Consider the following 21,509-nt stretch of genomic DNA (forward strand, 5'->3'; position numbering starts at 1 on the left):
ACTTCTTCTTCTCAGTGCAATAAAACGGATATATGAGATCAATAATTCATCTGAATCATGACATAATCTGGTTAGAGACGCTGGATGCGTGTGATATGTGTGTTTATGAGCGTGCCGGCTTCATGCAGCCAAATGGTGTCACACCTCCACACAGACAAAGAGGTGGGGCGAGCAGGGGGCTCCTCTCATTTCTGGATGTTCAACTGTTTACTGGCTGTAAATCATGAAGAAAGAAATGCTCCCCTTTGCGTTGCCTCCAGCAGCCTGCGGAAATGATATAACCATAAACAATATCAGGGCAATCAATAAATAAGAAAGAGTGCGTGGAGCGCGCGAGGAGACGCTCCTGAAGCGCATTTTTCTTCAATAAAAGTGTGAAAAACCAGAATCTGTGTCTGAGGGTGAAGCGCGTGTTCCTCCAGACTACTGTACACACCCCTTTTTGAAGCTCGTGCACATTTTTCTTCGCCTGGAAAAGGCAGCATAGAAGAAGAATTCATTTCTGGAATTGCTAAATTTTCCATTTCAGCTCACTTTTTGTTCTATTTTCTTATTTTCTTCCATCAAATCCACCGGATCTTTTGTCTGACTTCCCTCACTCCTGCACGCAGCGTGCTCCCCAGATGGAGGGATGGAAAAAGACAAAAGGGATGGAAAAAAAATTAAAATAAAATAGCCACAAGCATCCAGAGCGCTCTTTTGCGGAGAAAAGGGGGAGAATAAAGCGGCTCTTACCGTGCACACTCAAGTTCCGACGCTCCCTCTGCTCTCCTCGCAGTTTCAAGTAGCGGCTGCTGTAATTTTTTGCGGCTTCTCCTGCGCGCCCAGCGGCTTGTGCCTGCTGCACGGTGCGGTTCGACTCGGCGATCCTCCGCCTGCGCGCACACGCATCCATACGTACGTGCATGCGCGTGGACTGTGCACGCACGCACACAGCAGAGGCACCATCCAAATGTTCCTCGTGAAGAAAACGTATTTTACAGTCTGAGTCTTTCTATAATATCGAATAAAGCACCGCGACGCGCCGTGAGAGTTTGTGGAGACAATGTGACACTTTAATGTGATCCATAATCACATCGCTGTCACTGTAATATTCCAATAATATTCCCTCCAACATTGGTTACAATAGAGGACGTTACTTGCACCAAAAATATTCAGAGCACTTAATGAGTATTGTTTCTGTCTCAAATCTCTTCTTCATGGTGGATTTGTGTTATTAGTAAATAACTACCCCGGGTTTTTTTTTATTGCGCCCTGGATGGGAATGTAAATTTCTCTGCGCTTGTTTTAGTGGAAATACTCCTCCATCCCCCGTCAGTCTGTCCGTGTTCGTTGTCTCTGTGCGCCCCCTGCCGTCCACTGCGGCTGCAGCCCGCTTCTGTCGGTCAGTTTGGAGGACTTGTTGGTACTCTGGATGCACTTGTTGATGCACAAATGAGTGCACTTGACATCGTTTGTTTAATTAAATCTGACCAGTAAATACTTTCTGCATTTTAGGTAAAAAAATAAAAATAAAAAAGTGAAATGTACCTAATCCCTTCATCACTTTGAAGTTGTTCCCTGTCAGGATGTTAAATTATTGACACCTCAGAGTGTAAGCAAAGTTGGGTTTAATCTGTGCAATGCATCATCACTATTAGCTCCTTACATCTATGCAACAAAAGCCTTTTCGTCCAGCTCTCAGGTACATTGTTATGTCTGAGCAACCATTCAGAATCCAAATATATTCCAGTTTACAAAGATGTGAACCAAAGAAAAGCAGTAAATCCTTACATTTGAGAAGCTGGAACCAGAAGATATTGAGCATAGTGCCTAATGATAAATACTAATAATGAATAATAATGCAATGGCTCATTTACCTTTTTTTAAATTAGATTTATGTCCATCGACAAGTCAAGAATTGGATTAATTGTTTTAGCACTAATAATGCTAAAAAGGTGGCCTTTCTTTATGCAAATATCTCCTGTGTCAAAACCAATCTCAATGACATGTTAAAAGTAAAATCAATTTTAAAAAGCATACAAGTTTAGTGCTTTTTGAGACACTGAAGATGTACTTTGTATGTACCAAAGCAAAGCGTCAGTGCAGTGTAACGTCAGGGCTGTCCATGCTGCTTCGTAGTACTGACATTTAGACACTAGATGGCAGTGTTAGCAAAGAGTCGAGGCCTTTCATTTGTCTTTTGGAGACCTTTTAGGAGGCGTCTCCTGATGATCCGGTGTGTTTGTTTGATTGAGCTCACCTGAAGTGTAGGAATTCACCTGTTCAGCCACGAACTCGCCTCCTCTGTGTGTACGTCTCCTCCAGCTCTCTGCTTCAGTGCTGTTGCACTTTTCCTCAACCACATTTCAGAGGCAAATATTGTCCTGTTTGTTGGACGCAGCGGAGAGACTTCTGGATGAGATTAACAGAGTGCTGCAGGGAAACAATCCTGAGTCTCTAAAAGGTGAAACCCTTTAGGACAAACAGCCTTATGTTTCTGCTGGATGACACGACGAGATTTACACATTATCTGAACTGAACTGGGATCATTTGACACTGTGAGTACTTTTACTGTTAATACTTTGACTAAAGTACAAGTTTATATGCAGGACTTTAACGAAACAGTTCTACACTCTGGTATCACTTCTTTTACTACTAAAATACATCTTTCTCCTCCGTGAGTGTCAGATCGAGATTCAGCAGTTTGTTATCAACATCTCAGCTGCTCTGGAGGGATTCCCAGGGTGAAGACCAGCTAACCGCAGCCCCCTCCCCTCCCTCCAGCAGGAAGTATGTGGGGATTAGGGAGAAACCAGTTTGTTCTGGAAGACGCTGTGACCTGACTGACCCGGCTGTCCCTGACCTCTGCTCAGGGCTGCTGGTAAATCCTGCGTGTTGAGATGATCCCACTGCAGAGAACTGCTTATGAACTATAACTGACCCTGTTTCCTAACATCCAGCACTAAACCTGACGGCACTGAGCACATACCACCAACAAGGCTGCACAAGCCTCTAAACTGTTTATCTTAAAGGGTCAGTTCACCCAAATTGCAGAAAGCTTCACTCAATAACACCCATAAAGAGATAGTTCTGGTTTCATGTGCTGAGATATGAACTTCAAAAAGTTATGCCACCTCATGAGGACAATGGAGGGAACGATGAAGATGTTTATCTAGCCAGCACAAATCATTTCTTTTTATACATTTGTCTTTTATTGGATTTTTATCTTTATATTTATCAGTTCATTTGGTGCCAGTTTGGTGCTCAACAGCATGCAACAACTAAAGGTGCATGTGATGATGTGAGCACCAACAACAAGCACAGCTGGACAGCGTTTCCCTTCCACTGCTTGTTTTTCATTTGCAGCTGAATCATCCGCCTCAACGCACGTCTACACCTTTGATTATCAGTCTGAATTGAAGAGTCTGTCGTTGCCACACAGCGAACAGAGAGATTTATTAAAGTGAAGATACGGCCTGAAGTTAAAAAAAGAAACTGTTTCGAACATCAGAGTCAAGTTCAAAAGCAGCTTTGAAGCGTTTGCTTCTGGTGATGTGCCATGACAGACAAACCACAGTCATCACCATTATTTAAGCATCAATTACACCGTGCAGATCGTCCCGAACTCAAGTCTACTGCAGGAACCGATGGATGCCTCTGAGCCGAATGTGCTGCGTGCTAATACACACCACCAGGTGTGAATGATATCTGTTTTCTTTCTTTTCTCTCTTTAACTCGTCACTTTTTCACTGAATTTGGTTCTTCGGATCCCTCTGATGTTGTTCACTCTGAGAAGCAGAACTCAAATGAAAATCTGTGGTTTAATGTTACACTTTTTGACTTGAACAACTTAAGGAAAAGTTATTTAAGGGTTATGACAGCTTTAGCTACGGGCTTTTCTTATTAATATACTGCCATAATAAATTCCAATGACTTCATACCACCTGAAGGACTGAGATGAACTTTCACAGACACAACTTCATCAGTGTAGAAAGTATCTGTCACCATTTAGTGTCTTTACAAGAAGGCCTACAAAAACCAGAAAGAACTCTCCTTTGTCCTAGTATTTTCACCATTTCCAAGAGTTTGGGGGTTAATAGTAATAACCGGGCTTGTCGTGCCCTGCCCAGATTGAAAGAGTTTGCTGCGTCATCATTTGTCAGTAAGTGGTTAAGATCAACATTTAACATTTCGGTAATCACAGGGAGTTGGAGACAGGCTTGACTGCAAGTAATTATCAAGCTCCCCCTCCCTCCCTCCCTCCCTCCTTCAGTCTCTGAGGAGTCTTTGGTCCCTGAAGGTGTATCAGGAACCACTGAGGGCATCTCCAAAAGATTATTGCTGGGCTTGTGGGGGGCTGAGAGGCTGGTCCACTACAGCTGTGCAGAAAAGGAGCTGATAACTGAGTCTTTCTTCAATTTACTTAAACTCAACAAATCATCATAAACCTGCACACACCAACAACCCAGGAGGACCAAGCACAGTTCTTGCGGTCTCCACGTGGTCTCTGTAGACGTCGTAGACCTGATGTGTAGTTTTGAGTTTTTGGTGAATGTCAGCCGCAGTGAAGCCATGCATATGCTCCAAAGCTATGTGCACAACCATAAATCCAGCTGATCCAGATGTTTCATGTCTGCTATGTGTCGTTGTCAGTCCTCCACTCTCGCTGTCTTCCTCTCAGCATGATGCCGGCTGGAGGAAGTCTGTTTTGGCTTCACCACTAACACACTGAGCAGAAAAGCAGGAGTCCCGGCCACGTTATCTCACATCTTTGGTAGAAGTCTGAAACGGCCACAGGAAATGTTTGTCTTCCTCATCCTGTTTTGGGGCGTTTGGAGGTTTGGGGATGCTGGCAAAGAATCAAACAACAAGAGACAACCGGCTCCTGAAATCCTCCGGTACTTCTCGGCGATGAGATGATCGGTCCAGGGAAACAAGGCAGTAGCGGTCCCGTCTTTTGCCATGCTGCTGCTTGAATCTCCTTTAAAGTGTTTGACCGGTTAGAGATCTCAGCCTGTACTGATACACTTCATATTTCAGCTGTCAAAAGTCAATATTTTCTGCTGATGTTCAATCACTGGGAATTTTCAATTTCTACATGTACAGTAGTGGCTTTAACTTAACTTAATATAAAAACTCCCCGAGAGAATAACATGTCAGAAGAGTCGAAGATAACAGGTGGACAGGTGGAGTCACCTGCTGGACAGCGAGGGCTGGGAAGACGAAGACGAGGAAGACCACCAAGGAAAGATGACATCGTGGGCATTGTCAGAAATACAGTTACTGAGGAGTCTTGGTGGATGGATGAACAATGACTAAACAAATCTGAACTAAACCGTCCCAAATGTGACCTAACGTAACCTATAACTAATGGAACCTAGCCGGACCTAGCTTTCATAAACTAAACTAAACTAATTTAATGTGGAAACAATAGTTAGCTTTCAACCACATTTCATGATCTTCATCAGATCAACAGGTGGAGAATTCTCAGTTAGTCAGCTAAACCATCGATTTTTTTTGCATTAGCTTGTAATAACACATAGTAAAATTGTAAGAGTGTAATCAATCTAAACCATAAACTTAACCCAAGAAAATCATGTAAATAAGCAACGCAAAATATCAAAGTAATTATGTGTGACACGCTGCTCACAAAGCTGCTCTGCAGTTCAAACAGAACATCTGTTCATTTTGTTGTGAGCTGAAGTGAAGAAGTTGGTTAAACTTTTTCTGCACATTTGAACTCTTTAACTGCGAATCAATACTTTTGCTAACTGTTGTAAAAATGCATGCTAATCAGCTTTAGATTCCTGGATGTATTTCATGTTCAAAGCATCCACTGGTTCCCATTAAAACTGATTTGAAAAGTCAATGAATATTTGAAATTCTAACAGCAGCATCATGTGATGTAAAGCATGTGTGATTTGTAGTAAACAGGCTAAAACGTGCAGAGGTTACCTAACGGGTATGTGGCTCTGCAGCTCCTCATCACTCAAGAGACGGATCAGTGTTTCCCTCAAACTCAACACCTACATGTCAACTCCCAAAAATCCTTGACACAAAAGGTGGAGAGCAGAGGTGGAGCTGTGTTCGCGTTATTGTGCGTGTAAAGGTGAGCTGAGCTCATTCCCCACTCCAAATCCAGTTTGACCCTGACTGAGGAATCCTCAGGGGCTTAAAGACCATCGCCACTGGGAATGAGTGTTACTTAACCTCTGTCAGCGGTGGGGAATGAGAGGTGAAGGGTGACTGAGGTGACAGACAGGTAACCTTTGGAAAGTAATAACGGGTGGAGAACACCTTTCTGCTGTGAGAATGCATTAACAAGAGGTGAGGCAAGAAAACGCCCAGAGCCTGATAACTTAAGGCACTTACTTGGAGGTCCATCATCACTGCTGTGTATTGATGTAGAGGACATTAACCAAAGCAACGAACAGGTCTTATTGTTTAGAATAATTTCAGATTGATGTCCCACCTACATTTGGTTTTCTTTGCAATTTCTGGCAATGTTGCAGTTTTTATCTTCATTTTATTTCCCAGCTTTGATTTGATGATTTGCGGGTCAAACACGTTGAGACATGAGGGTTAAACTGGGATCATTTTCAAGTTTAACGGTTGTTTCAACATCATTTCAACGACTAGATCCCAACTAGACGTTCTATAGTGTATACTGTATATAGTCATGGAAAGGCTGTTGAAACAAGAGAAAGATGTCTAAACATGCTTTTGAGCTGCATATCTGTGCTCACTGGTTGGTCCTCGTTGCCTGCTTAACTGCTTAACATGTCATCCAAGGTTTGTAAGCAGTCATTCACATGTAGTTTCTTCATTGGACAGCAGTTTGGACAGATGATGAGCTGATGGGCCGCTGGGCACAGACGCTTCAGAGGCCCCCTGAGTTACCGAGCACTTCATTGTTGTGACATTTTCAAAGTTAGGTTGTTTTTCAGAGGGATTTTTGACTAAACCCTTTGACTGATTACACAGAGGCTCTGGCTTATAGTAGGACTGTTTAATAATCCAGTTTGTATTAGCGAGGTGAACTATACATGTTTACATCACTGTCCTTATCTCAGTTACTCACTATCTAAATTAGTGCATGTTGATATGATTTTCAAAACAAAATACAAACAAAAAATCAGACATGAGGATGAAGTTCAGGTAGCCAGATATTCTTGGCCCAGCATTGACATAAATTCAGCATCCTTGGTCAGCAGATATAAACCAGATTTGAGATGTAATGTATGTAATGTTAGCTGGATCTACAGTAACTCTCCACCCAATTCAGTGTGCAAGTTGGCTCCCTCAAAACCTCCAGAACACACCCAAGTGCAACTAGCCCGATGTGTTTGGCTCCCATGATGGACTTTTTGATAGAGCGCATGCAGAGTTAGCGGAACAGGATCGTCGCTGCAGACCTGCTTCACCTCGTTCTGCTCAGCTTTCTGAAGATAAGACGTCAAACGTGCGCCTCCTCCTACACTTCTCTTTTCCCAGGCTGGCTCAGACTGCGTTACCGCTCTTTGACGAGCTGCTGATAGTCACAGGATTGCAAGGCCGCATGCAACATTGTGGTTTCGGTGTTGGACAAGTTCAAAACAGGCCCAGAGCGCTTGAATACAAAGGCTCCACAGTTGAACCACATCTCCTGCATCTCATGAGATTATAAATGAAACCGTTCAGGAGAATATCAGAAACTCCACACCGTCCTCTCTCATCTTTCTGACTTGTCAGGAAAACTTGGGGGGGGGGCACTCAGGTTTGCTGCTCTCCTACCAGTCAGCAGCAGGGGGCGCTAAGTCTGAAATGACAGGATGGACGTCTGGAGGAGCCCTGGGGCCCAAAACCAGCAGGGTCAGGGGTCATTCTGTGTGCTGAGTAAGGCAAGGGGTAAACCACACACACACACACACACACACACACACACACACACACACACACACACACACACACACACACACACACACACTCCTGTGTTTGGATTAGACATGAAGGCTCAGCGTTGTTAACCTACAGCCTGCATGTTAATGCTCCACCTTATAGCTCATTATCACATCAGACTGACGCTGCGTGTCGAGTCACAGGCTTCAAACTTCAAGTGATGTCAAATGTTTGTCATCGGATCTCAAATGAAAACCAGAAAACCTGACATGGTTTCCAAAACTGACGGGGCCATAAAAGAAGAAGAAGAAGAAGAAGAAGAAGAAGAAGACATAATTCATATTTTAAGCCAAAAACAAAGAATAAACTCTCTCCCCAGCAGCAACATGACAAATGTTTGATGGAGGAAGAAACAAAATGTGACTCATCTTCAGTGTGTTCATCATCACGATTGTGTAAATGTGTCTGTTTGATATGAACCATCTCAGCATCTTTTGGGCTTTCAGGGATCCAGAAACTTGTTTTTAAAAAGATGTGAATATTAAATAAAGATGTGAGAAATGATCCTTCTCAACAACAAAGAAAGAGAAAGAAGATCCTTTATGTTATCAGGATTTTAACAGCATAGCGTACAGATATTTGTGAATCTTAATTTGCCATTTTCTCATTCACTCTCTAATGTCGCATCTTATTACATTACATATATTTATAGACTGTTTATTCTGGTCACCACCAGCTTGTCATGAGATCTCAAATATAAATTAAAAAAAGATATTAAATGATGGTGATAAACAAATAAAACAGAAAATAACTTCATTGTTCTTCTAAGATACTGAAAAAACACTTTGACTAAACAATCCCAACAAAAGCTCCTCTTGCTAGCTGTTTCCTGAGCTTTCAGTCATACCACATGGTCTTCATCAGCAGATGGAGTTTGCTCAGTTGACACGGCTGTTGACCGTTGAGCACTTTGACGAGAACTGAGAAAACCCCCGTCCCCTTATGAAGACCATGTCATACTGTTGGAAGCTCCAGACAAAAACTAGTAAGTGGACCTTGAGTTGGGATTTCAAAGGTCAAGAAAGACTTAGAGATATTGTTTCCTGAAATTCTCTCCCATCCTCTTAAACCAAAATGTATTTGTTGATAAAAATCTCACCACAAACTGCATTTAGTGACTGTTCTGGAGCTTTCGATCAAATCACTTGATCTACATCAGCACTTTTAATAACAGCTGACAAAACAATCTCAGCTCAAGGTCCATTTAGTAGCTGTTTAACTTCAGCTGTTTTATGTATTTAAGTTTCATTTCATGAACTACAGTCTCTTTGACCAGGATGTCCAACCAAACCCTCCACTGTTCAAACTGTTAAAATAAACCTGCAAACATCACCTCCAGTCTGTCAGCTCCGGACTCCGCATCCTGACAGCAGGAGGAGTCAGAGAGACAGGGGGGGGGGGCTGCAGGAGGAGGAGGAGGAGGAGGAGGAGGAGGAGGGTGCTGGGTGGGGAGGTGGAGCTTCAGGATTATTGTCCGCCGGTCTGACTGACTGACTGACTGAGTGCGCGTCTCCAAAGTTCGACCGGCCTCTCGGTTCTTCTCTCCGGCTGCACGTTTGACTGTTGACCGAACAACCGACCACCGACCCAGACTGACCTGTGGACAAACGGGACGCGCGGAGGCGGAGACGCGAAGAGGAGCGCAGAGAGGAGTCTGGGCTCCAGGAGGAGGAGGACGAGACCCGAAAGTTGTTAAAGGACTGCTGGTGTCTCTGCTGGAGGACTAACCCATGAAACAAAGAGTCAATTTACTACTGTAGCTCCACGCTGACTGGCGGACCGTCCTCCATCCCGCGGACGCTCAGGAGGAAGACCATGGACTGAGACCCCCGGATCTGCTTCCTTGCTGTGCGTGGAGTCACACTAACGACACATGAGTTGGACTGACGGGACGCGCGGTGTCCCACAGTGAATCCTCGCGGATTAAAATAACGAGGGCGATGGACAGTTTCTTCACGGAGGTAAGAAGGCTCCAGTTTACCGCCTCGTTCATGCAACATGTGGGACTCGCTGCTCTGCTTGGTGGCGTTAGTCAGACTTCTCCTCCTCAGGCTTCCTATAATAACCCCTACAGGACATCATGGAAACATGTTTATTAAGCACTCATGGGAAGACCAGGACACAGACGTGTGATACAGACAGCTTTAACTCGCTGCCGAGCACCAACAAGTTGTTGGAAGATACTTTAATATGGAAATGAAATGTTATAAAACACAATTAAGCACGATGAGGTCAACATAAAGTCAGTGCTGAGACTTCCTATTCAAATATCTGCGGGGTTTTATGGGGGCGAGGGGATCACAACACGCACTGTAAGCCCCCGCAGGCATATCATAAGAATATGAGAGTATCATAGGGACTGTGCTGGTCAGACGGGGGGGGGGGGGGGCTGGACGGGGTCCCAGTGGATCTCTGGTATTTCCGCACCTCTTTTCTCGCTTCCTCCAAGAAAAGAAAAGTCCTGCGAAGCTATTAATAGAAGTCTGAACCTGCGTCCCACCGGGAGCTTTTGATTGGCCAGCAGCAGAGAGCCTTTATTGAATGGATGTGTGATGAAGGACAGTTTGGGGGGGGGGGGGGGGGGGGGTGTTTCAGCTGCTCTCAGCTGTTTGGGTCCTGATGATGCTTTATTGTAGCTCTTCACAGATGTTGGTATCGCTCATTGTTAAGTTGTGTCTCAAGTTCATCTTCAGCTGTTATTCGTGCTTTCATCTCCCTGAAAAGGTCCCGTCATCATACAAAGAGCCGAAACAATTAGTCGGTTAATAATGAATCCGTTGACAGAAAGTTCAGACTAAACTATTTTGATACTCTGTTAGTTGTTGAAGTCACCTTTCAGGCGAAAATGCTGAACTTCCACTTGTTCCAAGTTCTCAGTTGTGAGGATTTTGTCTGCTTTTCTCTCTTCTGTGGTCGTAAACTAACTAACTTTGACAAAACAAGACATTTGAAGACATCAGCGTGGGCTCTAGGAAGCGGCGATTGATCAGATGACTTATTAATGAATCAAATATGAATAAATCAGCAGTTTCAGCCCCACTGACTTTGCAGCTTGATCCAAATTTCGTTTATGGATTTGATCAGTTCGTGTCGGTCTAACAGGTGAGCTCTGCAGTCTTGTTGCAGGTGGGTTTGTCCTCCACAACACCCCCGATGATGGAGCTCAGCGCAGGCTGTCAGGTGGTTAATCTGATCGTCTTGTGTAAATCTTCCACGAGCTGTGACTCATGGCTAATAAGCGTTCGTTGCGGTCGATTTACGACATCAGTATCCGCACCTCTCGGCGGTGACGTCGGCCAGGTGACGGCAGCAACACCTGACTCATTCCTGAATGTTTCTTCTTTTCCTTCTGTGGTTGTCATTTGGCTGACAGATTGGCTCTGGATAATAAAACACAACACTGAAAGAGATTTAAAACCGGTTTGTCTTCAGGTCTGCAGGTGGTGGTGTAACGGTTAAACGGCTGAACGGTTCCCTTCTTCTGCTTCCTGGTTGAAAGATTGCCCGCTTTCTCATTGGCTCTCATGCATTTTCAAAAATCCGGTCAGGTTTTCAGCTGTAGGAAAGGCCAAAGGTCACAAGACTCGCTGAGCTCATAGGTGCTTGTGAGAGCGTTCAGGCTGAGTAAAACAAACACTCTGAGGTTTAAGCTTCTTTTTTGTGCCCGTCTCATGACGAGAGTACATCTGGCTGTTGCTCTCTCCCTGGAAGTCTTAGAGGGAGAGGGAATATTTCTGAGTGCCAGAAGCAGGCAGGCAGGCGTGCACAATAGTCTCAAATATCGGCCTGCCTGCCTTTATATCTGCCAGCTAATCGCAGCTGAAACAAAGAGCCCAGTCTTTAAGGAAAAGGGCATTTGACAAGGAAGTAAACCAGCTTCCATGGAGGCCAACAGTTTGAGCAGAGAGGAATTTGAACTGGGAAGGAAACTGGAGTGTTTCATATTTATACTGAGGACAGTTTAGATGAGGGACCCACAGTGACTGAGGCTGGACAAAGACGCTCTGTTCATGAAGGGCTCCCAGTCTGTAACCGTTGTCTTATTGTGAGAAACCTCCTTAAGGTTACTGGTTTACTCCCTTAGTAAATACACTGTGTAAAAAAACTACTCCCCATGGCTCTTCATTACCTGAGCAAACTCACACCCACAAAGCATCATGGGTACATTTTGATGTCAGTAAATGCTTTGTGTTTTTAATTCTGCGCTCTAGTTTGCAGGAGGTTTTGTTGTGACGTCTGGTCTGGAATTAAGTCTTACGTACATTTTGAAACAGCAATATTTAGGTGTAATCCCAGATGTTCAAGTTTAAACCTGAAATTTCAGGTTTTACAAAAATGTGGTGGTTTAGTCCCAAATTTCAATTTAATCTAGAGTATGTTTGAGTATAATCAAAATGTTTCAGGACTTTTATGGTTTATAATACTCAGGTTTTAGGATTTATTCTTTAAAAGCCACGTGAAACCACCATTCTGGGGCTCAATCCATAATTTTGTTTTAAATTTCAGATTTTACATCTCAAATGTAATTCTCAATTTTGTTAAACTCAAAATTTCAGGTTTAATCCTACATATTCGATTTTAGCTTTTGGAAAGACTTTTCTGATTTATTCTTGAAAAGTCACCAGATTGCAGATTTTTTGGCTTTAATCACAGATTATTGGGTTTATAAAACTTCTCATGTTGTCCAGAACTTTTTAGGTTTACTTCTGAATTTTCTGATTGAATCCTGACTTTGACTGCAGTCATTGAACTCACTGTGTTTCTCAGTGTTTTGAGAGATGAGAAACCTTAATGTCCCGTCACTCAACTTAAATCAATTTTAATGTGATCCATTGAGTTCTCAAAGCTCGGAGAGTTTTTTCCAACGGCCTCACTTAAATTAAATGTTGCGCTGAAGAGATACAGCAGAGCGCATTGTCCCAAACTACAGAGACATGAATGTGTTGACAATGACGCATCCTTTTAGCAGAAGGTTTCTCGTCTCTAATTACGGAGTTACAGCCAAAACAGTCTGGAGCAGAGTCAGTCCAGGGACTATAAATAGAGTCTGACCACACATTCAGACTGCAGATCTTCTGGAATCGGTTGTCCTGTCCAACAACAGTCAGAATCACTTCATATATCCTGTGCAGGTTTCAGTCTGATGCAGAGAAAAGCTGCCAAACATAGAAACTTAGGGTTTAAGCTGCTGATAGTTGGGTCACCCTACATTAAATAGATATAGAAATGTCATCTGGTTCAGTCCAGTTGTGGTCTAAATGCAGTTTCGAAACCATTTTCACCCTGATAAGATAATTATATTGAGTATTGGCACATAATATTACCTATTGTACAAAACTGCAAACCTATTCTGTACGTTACCACGTTTATGTGAAAAAAATCCCCTGAATTTGGGACTGCAGTGTGGAAAAACCCTTTTTCTAAATGACATTTTGAAACACTAAAATTGAAACTAAGACCAGCAGCTGTTGCAGGCAGGATGAGGAGAATAATCCTGGTCGATGGGCGCCACTGATTGGCCAGTATCCAGTTTTATTATATCCAATGAACAGGCAGCAGTGGATCCATTTGTTCTCTGAGGCAGCAGGACCTGCAGTGTGTGTGTGTGTGTGTGTGTGTGTGTGTGTGTGTGTTGACACAGTGGAGTCAGTCAGTTGAGCCTGTCAGACAGTTACAGGCTTTATTTTTATTTGAACTGGTGGGTGTGGTGCGAGGTAGGCTTCACCTGTCCACCAATCAGAGAGCACGCTGGCCTCAGGTGTGGCCTTGCAGCGATCGCTGTGTTAGTCGAGGCAAATGTTCTCAGCCCAGCAGTGTTCAGTCTGGTGCTTCACAACAGCAGACACACACAGGTAACACAAAAGTGGAACATGAGGCCTGAGATCAGTCTGTGGAAACACACAGCGCTCACGCTGTTTAACACATGATTGAACTGATTAAGCGCTGATTCCTAAAAGCTTCATATTTAAAAAGCTAACGACCACAATTCATAAAATCATATTTTCTCACTATGTTCTCAAATGTGAGGGTTTGCTGTTTCGTATCAGTGTGAATATGAATGTCTTTTATTGACAAATGATAGTTGAAACAATGCTAACAGCTTTTTAGACTTTCTGCCCTGAACTACTGACATTTGCACAAAAAGTAGCCGCCCAGAGACGAGCACCTGGACTCTGAGGACTCTTCATTTGGGTAAATTGATCCTTGAAGGCACTGGTTCCCAACGTTTTTTGGCTTGTAAGCAAACGAAGCTGTGCCTTTTCTCCACATCACATCATCAGCACACTGCACTTCAACCTTCTCAGATTGTATTCAAGTACTTTTTAGGGAGAAGAAAAAAAAGCAAAGATGAGAAGATTAGAAGAATTAATCTCACAACTTCCCCTGGGGGTGTCCGAGCACCAGGTCGTAAACCTCTGCTTTAAGGCTATGATCGCGCTTCACTGGGTACTAACATGGAGTTTAGATTTTGTCAAATCAACCCTGTGTATTGTCTCAATAGGTCGGAAATTCCTTTGCTCATAGGCTGCTGGGAATATCTTAGTGTGTCGACGTCCAAGTTGGCAGAGCTGTGTTGCATTTATGTGCTATTTTGTTGGAAAACAAACTTTGGAAGACAAACGATCAGCAAACATGAAGCGTTACGGCGGCTGCAGCAGCTCTGGCAGTCTGAGCTCAGTGTTGGCCGCGAGCTGAGAGCTTCTACTTCATGTTTGTAATAAAATCACACAGACAAATCTACCTCCAACAGAAGCCCGTAACAATCTGATAGCTGCACCCGTTAGCCTGGTTTTCTAGATTCCCAGCAGTCCTGAAAGCTTCTTATTCTTTCAAGCCTCAGCCGTCTGCATTTCTCATTCAAACCATAAAAAGTAACGGCCTAATCAGGGACGTTAATAGGCTCACCACAACAAACAAAGGCCCTGCTTCCTTTTAACGATGATGTCGGCTGTGCGAGTGGCACTGCTGTGTCAGAGCGCTTCTCTTCCCTCCCTCCGCGTCTCTCTGGCTTGTTTAAAGCTGAAACTCGACACCTGTGGAGCCGCCAGAAGGAACTGAAAGGAATTTAAACAGCTTGCAGATTTGTCGTTTCGTGTACTGCAGACGTCCCCCCCCCCCCCCCCACACTCCTTGTAGGACAACTGGGTTGTTCGTTCAGCTGAATTCTTGCTCAGTCTGCACCTTTTGTATGTTGAGAAGGTTCTTCAGGTCACCTTGACAAGTGACCAATCAGAGTCTGAGGAATTTCTTAGGCAAATAACTGATGTGACTCCTGTCTTAGTAGAATGACAGAGAGACTAAATACACTACATGGCCAAAAGTGTGTGGACACCTGAACAAAGTGTGTGAAAGACCTCGAAGGTTCTGCACCTTCACAAAAGAAAGTCTAAACATAAGTACTTTGTGGTTCCACAGCTTTCAGCCACATCTCATGACCTTCCTCACCGAATGGAATCGCTCAGTTGTAATGGAGATGGTTTAGTTGTTAACATGTGACCCATGTATGGAAATATGTGAATTCAACCCTCATGCCATTAAAACCATTTCTTAATAGAGCTGGCTGTGTGCTCGGGGGGGGCAGTGTCACGTTGAAATAAAAAAAAAGGAACAAATGCAAACAGTTTACGTGAAGTCGTGAGAACACTATTTCCTGAAATATGATTTATCTTTGTTGGAGCTCAGGAGTCTAACCCAAACCATGAAAAGCAGGGGTGTCCACATACTTCTGGAAAGTTCTAATTGAGTTTGTAACAAAAACATTCTTCTGCAGAGTCACATATAGAGAGTTGGTATCGTGTTTCTCACGTCATTTGAATGTTTAGTGAGAAAGAGAGACTCCCAGCCGAGCTTGGCCGCTGGCCTTGTTACGCCGCTGCTGAAATAACACCTTCTCCAGGAGGCAGACACTCTGGAAGTGAGCCAGAGCCGCCTGCACTCGATCTTAAACTGGTTTCACTGCTCTCAACCCACCGTACGTAGGGCAGAGGGGCAACTGCGACTGTGGGAAATCAAACACAGTCACAGACCTGTAGTTCCAGACCCAGGCCCAGACAGGAAACCTGTTTATTTTTATTTCCTCCTTTGGCTGCGGTGGTGACCGCGGACCCAGATTCTCATTAACATTCATCATTTTAATCGGCAGCTGAGACGTTGGACTTCAAGCGTCCACCCTTCTGTGGTGTCCTTGAGCAACTCATGTCTCCCTTTCAGCTGTAGATCTCCTGGTCTGCTGCTGAACTCTGACCTTTAAGCAGAGGAGGGAGATTTCCACAGTTTGATAATTAATTGATTAACGGCCCATTTAGACCAAATCGTTCCTGGAACTGTGGAATCACAGGAACTAACTACTGTTTGCATTTTCACAACATCGGAGGAACCGTGAAGTTAAAGCAAATGAATCCGTTTAATACGTTTTTAAAAATGATAGTGGCAGAAACACAGATGAGGATCCTGAGTTTCTGAAAATGTTCCTGTGATGAAAAAGAGCCATAAGTCATTTCTTCATTATAAAGCTGCTTTTGGCTGCTGTGGGAACTTTTAATTGGCATCTTTCTAAAGAAAAAGATTGTTGGATTAATTGAAAAATAATCCAGATGAATTAGTGCAACAGTGTCTTCACAGCGTCAGGGGGGGTGCCACGACTTCTGTCATCAGATCATAAAATCTTTCTTATTTTGACTGAGCTGGACAGGACCGTCCCTGAGCAGCTGCTCACTTCACTGCTAATCGGTTGGCTAAGGAGGTTAACAGGTTAATTATTTATCAAAGCAGCCAATCAAGTCAGCAAAGCGGTAAACACAGACGACGGCTCAACAGAGTTTGACTGCTGGTTTGTTGTAAATGTCCATGACTGACAGGCCGTCTAGTTTTCAGATTTAGTGAAGACCTCTCCGGTGTCTTCTGAGATATCTGGGAACGACAAACAACACAGAATCGTAAACAACCTCCCAAACTTAACTTTACCCGCTGCAGGCACCAACATGGCCGACTCTGTGTGACCAGATCACTGTCATTCACATACCGAGGGATTAGTTCTTTTCAGATAAGACATTTCTGGCTTGATCTCCAAAGTGCTCCATAAAACTGTCCTCCAGGTTCTTCCACACCCGCTTCTTGTCTCAGTTTGTAGGTTAATCCACGATTTAGATGCCACAATAGCAGCCTTGTGTTTGTAGGTCTGCGTTATTGTGATGAAGAGGCCGTCGCGGTGGACGAGGTCAGGCGCTGATGAGATGAAGGTTGATCTCACACATATGTTCGGGCCGCAAACATCAGTTTGAAGATTAGCATTAAAATGGTCTTTTATTTGTCTTTGTTTTAATTTCATAAAATGTTCAATCTCCTTAATCCAGTGTTGTTCTTTAACAAAATATATGCAAGAAACACTAATCGACAGCCACTGAGGAACAACAGCTAAAAGACGGCTTGTTACCCTGCTATACACAGAGATAACAGAGTTATCCCACCATTTTAAACAACAGAAGACATAAAATAAGTTCATCACATTTTCATATAAAACCTGTTTGGGTGATCACTGTAAAGTTTTCATGAAACTGTCCAGCTTGACAAAAAGGCATCACTCAAATTAGACTAACATGTTCACTGGCGGAAACAAAGTTGTGTTTTTATTTCATCGACAAAAACTAGACTGAAACAAAAGACTCCACTAAACTTAAATAAATAAATGATTGTCTTCAAATATAAAAGAAATATATAAAGATAAGAAAATGATCTACAAGAGTTACAGGACAAGAATTGAAAACTCCACCTCCCTGTTTTTCTCTTTCCTGACATGGAGAGCTTGAAAAAATAACTGCATGTGACTTGTGTGTGTGTGTGTGTGTGTGTGTGTGTGTGTGTGTGTGTGTGAATATCTGTGTAAAAATCAATTCTATCCAGAGTCTGATGAACACAAACTGAGTCACAGCTGTTGCTCCACTCAGCCTTGAAAATATATAAAAGTGGCACGAGTGCTTCACAGTCTTCGATCATTTAGTCCTGCATGAGTGATCTTTCAACCTTTCAAGCGGCCTCTGATGACACTGACATCTGTGACAGGAAATCATTCGTCGGTCAAGTGTCTTTTCCCTCTCTCCCTCCATCCATATCTCTTCGTTTCATCACCTTCCTCTCTCTCTCTGTTCTCTCCTCCTCCGAGTTTCTATGAAGCCTCGACTTCCTGCCGGACGCCTCTAAACATTCCTCTGGATTCTGACACTTCCTGTCCTCTCGCTCTCTCCAGCTCCCTCCACATGTGTGTGTTCGTACAGAACATGGTCTGCAGAAGGCTGTGGGTTTATCTGCCCATTAACATTGTGCCGTGCAAGACATTTGAGGTAAAATGCAAAACAACAACCTGCCGCAACTGAGAGGAGCGATCACTGGAGGGAATCTGCAGATCAAAACCTCACGGTGAAATATCAAAGTGAGTCTATGTGACGTGATTTCTCGCTCGCGTCGGCCTTCAAGCTTCAAGTCAAACCGCATCAAGTCGTCATGTTGTTGTCATCAGCTGCCAACACGCCAAGTTCTTAAATGCAGCCTAAACACGCAGAGATTTGTTCCTGATAACGATCATTTTGTTCGTAACTCGGTTGGTTATACAATGTATTGTCTTCTGAATACACGAGAAGCATTAATTATACCAGAAATGATGTGACTGATGAGAAATGAACCTTTTCTTTTAATGAAATGATGATAATAATATCACAGTGCTACAAGAGCCTTTTGTGCACTGCGACCAAACAAGACCGGAGCATAAAAATGTGCAAGTAAAAAAAAAAACAATATCGGCTGCAAATCAAATTTCATTATCTTGAAACACCTCTGGAGGATTCCTTCAAGGTCCACTTTCCTGCGTTTTCTTGAGCTTTCAACTGCAGCTCACAGTCTTCGTCAGTGAATTTGCTCAGTTGTTATGGGGTTGTTTCAGTTGTCATCACATGACCCAAAGACTTTGGTCAGGTGGTTCGTGATTCAGGTAAGTGAGTTCCCATTCACTGATGAAGGCTGCGAAATGTGGTTAAATGCCCAGGTGAGTGTGTGTGTGTGTGTGTGTGTAGGTTCAGAGGCAGCTCGTGACCTTTGCTGTCACGTGACCTCTGTATGACCTCCCATGTCACTAGTTATTAAAGCAGAGACTCTATTAAGATAATGTTAAAAACCGTCACTCCTCCTGTGTGCGATGTGTCTACGTATCTGCCCTCCACGTCAAGCTGACTTCTTACTGTACAACTCTGCAGCAGCACAGGAAGCTTTACGCCGCTGCATGAGAGGTCATTTCTTGGTTCGGTGGCTGCAGAGGAAATATTTCAAAATCCAGTAAAATGGGTTTAAGTCTGAGGTGCTGTCCTGACACTAATCCCTCCGCGTCCTGCCGGGTCGTGGTTCCCCGCTGCTGAAATGGTCAATTAAAACCAGGAATGAGATTTCTGGATCCGACCCGGTTTGATTTATCTTCTCTGACAAGGCGTCACTCTGCTGCAGAAGGCAGCCGAAGAAAGACTCGAATCTGAGTGTATCAGACCTGCTGTAACAAGTGCTGCTGCTGAATGTGTGTGTGTGTGTGTGTGTGTGTGTGTTTTACCTTATATCAACGTTATTCAGTGTCTTTTTAGGCCAAGATTTAGGTCAACGTTTCTTTCTAGTTTTCTAGTTTGAACCTTTATTCTTGTTCTTTATTTGGATCCCCTTTGAATGAAAGAGAAAATATTGAAGTCAAGGTTCGAGGTATAATATTTGACATTTTTGCCTAATAAATGACTTAATTAAGTAACTGTCAAAATTGCTGGTAGATAATTTTCAGCCCTTGGCATAAACATCAGAAAAACCGTCACCAATGAAAGAATGAAAACAAGTGAAAATTAAAACAATGGCTGAAACGTCTTCGTGGGACTCGTCAGTCTGTCCTGCAGGACGGAGGACAGGTTTCACCAGGACATGTGCGTGTTCTCACCTGCACGCATCGGGTTTGGTTGGTCTGTCCCACCTGTCACAGCGAGCCACACAAATATACGCCTGACAAAAGGTGTGCAGCTGACATCGTGAGGTTGTTTTGCAGTTTAGTTTGTACAGTGTTGTGTTGTAATGTGTGATTCACTTATACCTGAAGGCAGTTTACACTTGTCATACACATGTTATGATACACACACACACACACACCTGGCTCACAAAATACCCGTCCATAAAAATCACCTGGCCCACAAAAGGCTGTAATAATTTCATGGGAACACCTGCAGGAAGGAAGCTATTTTCCTTTTTCCATTCCCTAGAAGGGCAGAACAAACGCGTGTCTCAAAGCAGCTGTTTGTTCGTACGAGTCGGTGTGCTGCGCTGCTCGGAGTTGGTTGGAGTTGAGGAAGTTCTTTTAAATATGTGAAAACCTGATTCATGCTGCTGGATCCAACGTTATGTTTAGATCCTATTATAGCTATAACTTTGAAGAACGTGGCTGGTGAACTTCAAACTTCTTTCCCAGCTGAACTTGACAGTTCAAGCATACGTAATTCAAAACAGAAGCATGTACAGGTATGATCAGGGGTCACACAAGGTCACCGTGTTCCCACGAAGAAGAAGACCTCTCTGACTTTAAACTTGCAACGAAGGTCCCCCAGCCAGAGTCCAACCGGGCCAACAGGGCTGCCCTGTGACCAAATTATTAATAAATTACCATAAAAATCAACCAAAAACGTGACACAGACTGTTGTGCAGGCTACCATCAAAATCTCATAACTGCTGCAGTGCTCACGAGACTGTTCTCATGTTGATGTACAGGTGAAGAACCACACAGCTGATTTTCACTGTCCAAATGTTGTCATCATAAGTAAAAAACAAAAAGACATCGGTTATCATCGTCTCGGCCGTCTCAGATACATGCAGTTCTGTTCCTGATCAGATCTGGGAGAGAGGTAGGAGGGGGGTTATCTGATCCTAGAGCTTCCTGGAAACCCCCCTTCCACACAAACACTCACACAACATAAAACAACACAAGTGCAGGCTAGGCACAAGCCGAAAAACCAAACATCCATTTCCAGTAATTAGCCCCTTCTCATGCGATCCTGTTACCTTGTGAGAGTGCAGCTCTTCTCTTCTAAGGGCTCCTCAGAGTACTCCGTGGTACACCACACTGTTTTTACTCTGGCTTTCAGGAAAAGCTGAGAAGTAGTTGGGTCATTATCTAATTCAATGAGCTGATTGATTTTCCTACGCAGCATGGAGCCAAAAAGGTCTTCTTGTCTCGAAGTCCATTAAGAGTTATTTCCCTCCGAAGGATCAAGATGACTTTTGGAGTTGCACATTTATGTTGTGTTGTTTGTTTGGCTGTAGGGGAGCGAGGCAGCAACACAGTCTGGGTTTGGAGGTCCACTTCTAGTTTTGACATCCTCATTCATCATTTATCTTTCCATGTTTCCTTCACCGCTTTTCAGAGTGAAATATTGTACTTTTAATTCTCCCACATGCATCCGACAGCCATGGTCACTGGTTACTTTGTAGATTCACAGTTTACTTTGAACACGTGACACTTCGTAAAATGCAGGACATGTAACTGAGTGTTTTGGTGGTGATGGTTCTACTTTTACTGATTATTC

At 43.5% G+C, this 21,509-nt stretch overlaps 2 protein-coding genes across 2 annotated transcripts in view; one reads left to right on the forward strand and one right to left on the reverse strand.

The window, feature by feature from the left end:
* basp1 (brain abundant, membrane attached signal protein 1) overlaps positions 1-816 on the reverse strand; it is a 37,961-nt gene extending 37,145 nt beyond the window's left edge. The window contains exon 1 of the mRNA XM_070919691.1: positions 736-816. The gene's annotated coding sequence lies outside the window, so the exon portion shown is untranslated. The remainder of the gene's footprint in view (positions 1-735) is intronic.
* Positions 817-9,432: 8,616 nt separating this feature from the next.
* myo10 (myosin X) overlaps positions 9,433-21,509 on the forward strand; it is a 110,013-nt gene continuing 97,936 nt past the window's right edge. The window contains exon 1 of the mRNA XM_070918307.1: positions 9,433-9,881. Within this exon, the coding sequence (XP_070774408.1) occupies positions 9,861-9,881 (21 nt within the window). The 5' untranslated portion in view covers positions 9,433-9,860. The remainder of the gene's footprint in view (positions 9,882-21,509) is intronic.

This window comes from Enoplosus armatus, chromosome 14, assembly GCF_043641665.1.
Source record: "Enoplosus armatus isolate fEnoArm2 chromosome 14, fEnoArm2.hap1, whole genome shotgun sequence".
NCBI lineage: Eukaryota > Metazoa > Chordata > Actinopteri > Centrarchiformes > Enoplosidae > Enoplosus > Enoplosus armatus.